Here is a 4,743-nt window from a genome sequence, read left to right as displayed (position 1 = left end):
CACAAGTTTCCTTGAGTCCTCCCCAGTACCTCTTATTCCCCAAGAATTCTTTCTATCTACTACACCTCTTAGTCATTTCCAAATCCCTCAGGCCTCCTTTGGGGTCCCTCTTGGACCCCATTTGCCTTTCTACTGTACACCATTATCAGTCTTACTTTACAGCAACCCCAATGTGGGCCTTACCTCCGAAGGCAAGTTGAAAGCCTGGCCCACATCTGGGATGCTATAAAGGAAGATTGATAATGGGGGCTGCAGCTGGAACAAAGAGAGTCCTTTTTGTCTTATGATTGGAATCTTCAAAGAGATCCCCTATGTGAGGATCTCCCAAATCTTGCTTCTAGATATCAGTGCCATACTTTGTTTGAATTCTGAAAAAAATACCATAAAAATTTATAGATATAAAATACTTTCATTTTTAAAAATCCTCACTCGAGAATATTTTTTCCATTGCTTTTCAGAGAGAGCAGAAAGGAGGGAAGGAGAGAGGGGGGGAAGGAGGGAAACAGAAAGAGGAGAGAGACAGAGACATTGATGTGAGAGAGACACACCCACTGGTTGCTTCCCGCATGATCCCCGACCCGGATGGGGAGCAAACCAGCAACTGAGGTATGTGCCTTTGACTGGGAATCAAACCTGAGACCCTTCGGTCTGTGGGCCTGTGCTGTAACCATTGAGCAACATGTGCCAGAGCATAAAATATTTTCTTGATTTCATGACAGGGGTAGGAGACAGGGTATGAGGGGTGTTTACTTCATATGAACCTAGGTGATGCTTTAAGTATGTTACTTAATTTTGTCAGACCTGATCAGAGCATGTAAGGTCCTCTATTCAAAGATGCTGTGCGATTAATTCCTTTTATTTAATTATTTACCCCTAAATATACATTTTTAATTGAGGAGTTTTTATTTGCATGACTCACACACTCTCTGTCTCCTTTTTCAATATGTGTCGATATCAAATTAGACAATAAAGTCATTCAAAATAAATTTATTTCTGTGTGAAGAGACTCAAAATTTATGATCATGATATAAAAGTATGCATTTTTATATTTAGTAATATATTTTCCAATACCTATATTCAGATTGTAACTTTTATACATAGCATGTTTTCAAATTTTACTATAATCACTCTGCCATAGACTTCTATGTTGAATCTTTACTTTTCTTTCTTTATTTTTCTTGAATGCCATCCAGAAAACATCAGGGATGCTCCACAATCACTTTAAGTACTACAGCTTTCTGAATAGTGAAAAAGGACCACATGGTCTGATGTATCTGGCCTTTGTCCTACACTATGAATTCTCAGTGATTGATGTGTCATAGTCCAATATCTCAGACTATTTTCCAAAGGAGAGGAGGGGCTTGAATTATAATTCTATTTCATTAATTTTTTCATTGAGAATTGCAAGGAAGTGCTATAGAAAAATCATATTGTAAAAGATTAAGCCTTCAAAGAGTTCCTCTATGTTCAGTGAAATTTCATTATAACAGTTTCAGCTTGACCTTGAACTGGGTAGCATGGATCAGAAGGATAATCATGTATACTTATTTTTATTTTTGGTATTCAACAGCGATTAGTAAATGATAGTTACCCTAAACATTTATCACTTGGTGATAATGTACAAGATTTTGCTGAAAGCCATGACAAAGATTATATGGAAGAAGTAATTTTTCCAGATTTACTTGAAGTAAAAGCTGCTGAATATGAAGATGATCAAGAACAAATCAAAAGACAACAGATAAATATTTTTGTGCCAAGTAGTTCTTCAGGTAAAGTTCTTTTACAATAAAATATTTAAGTCATTAATGAATCATATTAAAGGATAATAGCTTTTTTCTATGCTGGATAGATAAAATGTACCAATCTAGCCCCGGTTGGTGTAGCTCATTTGGTTGGAGCATCTTCCCATATACCAAAAGGTTACGGGTTTGATTCCAGTCAGGGCACATATGTAGGTTGTGGGTTTGATCTGAAAGGCGACAGATGGATGTTCTGTTTCACATTGATGTTTCTGTTTTCCTCTCCACCCCCCCTCTCTTCCTCCTCTCTCTCCCTCTCCCTCAAATCAATAAGCATATCCTCAGGTGAGGATAAAAAAAGGACTGTTCTTAAATTATAGAATATTTTCTATATTTGTTCTTCATGCCTTCTCTGAGTTTAAGAGGATTGATTAAAAGAACTCTGTGTGTGTGTGTGTGTTTGTGTGTGTGTGTGTGTGTGTGTGTGTGTGTGTGTGTGTATTTAAGCTTGCTACTAGACTTTAGTTCCCCTTTGCTTCTTGTTTGGTCAATACCAGTTTAACATGTTGGACTTTAAAGTAATATGTAGGTTTTGTTATTAAGTGGTCAACCAACGTAAACTGCCAAAAGATATGATGCCACGCATTTTAGAAGACGAAGGATTCTATATACAGAGAAAGCCAAAAATATATAAAAAGACCTGCAACAAAATGGAAAATCGCCTGCTTCAACTAGAAGAGGCAAGTGCACCAGCTAACAAGTTAAACCACTCACTGACAGTATGTGATATTTATTTTTGATGAAATATTTAATTACTATGTTTCTTAAATATTTTTGATAGGGAATGTGTTGGTTTGAAGAAAGTGCTGAAATAATGTCATTACCTTCACCTATTAGCCAGTCATGGAAATTCAGACTAAATATAAGCAAGGAATCTTTAAATCCAGCACTAAAGACCATATACAGGAAGGTAACCAATTACAGTTTACTTGTAATTATGGTTAGAATTCTTGTAATGCTGATTATAACTTACATTTTTGCGGTGTTAATTCACCCTTTAAATATATTAATGTCTACTAATATAATGCCAAAACTATGATGAAATGTCAAATATCCATTAAAATTACGTTTTTGAGGAATATTTAATGATATGGGTAAATGCTCAAAATAAAATGTGAAGTGAAAAAAAGAAGAATGAAAAATTAAATCTGATCCTAATTTTATAAAAATAATGAATTTATCAATGAACGGACAAGTACGTATATGTGTACATAGATTAAAAGACTGAAAAGTATATCAAAGTAAATAATTGTCTCTAGATAGCAGGATAGGATTATTTTTATTTTGCTCAAGCTATAGCACAGATATTTTAACATAATTATCAGAGACCATTGCTGTTGGAGAGAGAGGTCCTTGAAACAGTGGAAGCTTGTTGAATGAGTGAGTACATGAATGAATGAATGAGCAAAAGGATGGTAGGTAAATGTAAAACATACCATTTTTGGAGAAATGTTAACCCCCATCCAGATTAACCTTTGTAGACATCCAGATTCTGATGTTGGAAGCCACTGGGCTGAACAAGTAACTTTTTCATCCAAGCACAATTTCAGTATTCAATGGACCCTTAGAGTTGGGAGTAAATGTATATGTCACTTCACCAAGCATCTAAACTGAGTATTCAAATTCATTCTGTAGCATCCTTAACAGGTAATGTGTTGAAAGTTGTGTCAGACAACAATGGGTTTTTTTGTTAATCTTCACCTGGTGATACTTTTCTGTTGATTTTTAGAAAGAGTGGAAGGGAGGGAGGGAGAGAAAAGCATCGATTTGAGAGAGACACATTGATTGGTTGCCTCACTCACGTGCCCCAACCAGGGCCGGGGATTGAGCCTGCAACTGAGGTACATGCTTGTTACTGGAATCGAACCCAGGACCCTTCAGTCTGTGGGCCGGTTCTCTGTCCACTGAGCCAAACTGTCTAGGGTGGAACAGTGTTTTAATAAGGGTTTACCATTTAACTCTGGCCCACAGATGACTATTATATCATCACATAGTCAAGCTATTGACTCAGCAGTTCTGAACACCATTTGTCATAGTGTTCCTATAGGAAATTATTTGGGAGCTTACAACTTGAAAGTTCAACCTCTATCAGCACATAACAGTATTATAAACAATAACTTATAGCAAGATTATTAAAATGCTGTACTATAAATATATAGGATTTCCCCCTAAAATTTATACACACTTTACAGCTGATAGCCCAATTGATGTTTCTTTTCATATTTTAACCCATTGGAATTAATAATTATTCAAAGTGTGTATACATATTTTTGGGACACTCTGTATGGAATCAAGGGCCATAATCAACTTTAAGAAAAAAGGATCAAATTATTGTTTTTTTTATTTTCTGTGTCTTAATTTTCTTACAATTAAAATGTTACTCTTAAAAAGGTAATTTAAAAAGAAATAGAACCAAATTAACTTTGTGTACACATTTTTCTTTAAAGGCAGTGAAATCTGATTTAGAAAGCTCTATTAGGACCAAAATGGAAGGTCAAGGGAAAATGTACCAATTAGATCTCAACATTGTGGGTTTGCAATTTAGCCATCATCCTGTCTTCAATCAAGAACAAGTATTATGTGCTAGGCTGCTCCAACTTTATGAGTGTTTTCAGGACAGACAGCAACAGAATTTATCTCAGCTCCTTTTAGAGAAGGTGAGAATGGCTTTTATTATATTATTGGGCTGAACATTTAATATTGAAAGAGTAAACAAACCTCTTAGTACAGAGCAAGTTATCATAGGACATTTTCCCTTAGCATTTTAATTATTGATATAATAAAAAACCAGTGGTCATGACGCCGTAATGACTAAAGACCAGCACAGGTGGGAGGGGCTGCAAGCATGGCGGGGGCGCGAGCTGGTGGGTGGGGTGCACACGGGTGAGCGGCCCCTCGCGAGCACAGTGAGGCGCTCGCAGGTTGGCGGGGCCGCGTGATTCAC

General features: G+C 36.4%; 1 protein-coding gene across 1 annotated transcript in view; it reads left to right on the top strand.

The window, feature by feature from the left end:
- Positions 1–4,743, top strand: part of CC2D2B (coiled-coil and C2 domain containing 2B) — a 61,348-nt gene that overhangs the window by 5,539 nt on the left and 51,066 nt on the right. The window contains exons 6-9 of the mRNA XM_023754925.1: positions 1,571–1,769; positions 2,343–2,479; positions 2,581–2,709; positions 4,247–4,456. Of these exons, the coding sequence (XP_023610693.1) occupies positions 1,571–1,769; positions 2,343–2,479; positions 2,581–2,709; positions 4,247–4,456 (675 nt within the window). The remainder of the gene's footprint in view (positions 1–1,570; positions 1,770–2,342; positions 2,480–2,580; positions 2,710–4,246; positions 4,457–4,743) is intronic.

Source organism: Myotis lucifugus, unplaced genomic scaffold, assembly GCF_000147115.1.
Source record: "Myotis lucifugus unplaced genomic scaffold, Myoluc2.0 scaffold_66, whole genome shotgun sequence".
Classification (NCBI taxonomy): Eukaryota; Metazoa; Chordata; class Mammalia; order Chiroptera; family Vespertilionidae; genus Myotis; species Myotis lucifugus.
The sequence above is the reverse complement of the archived record's forward strand: the minus strand, read 5'-3'. Positions and strand labels throughout refer to the sequence as shown.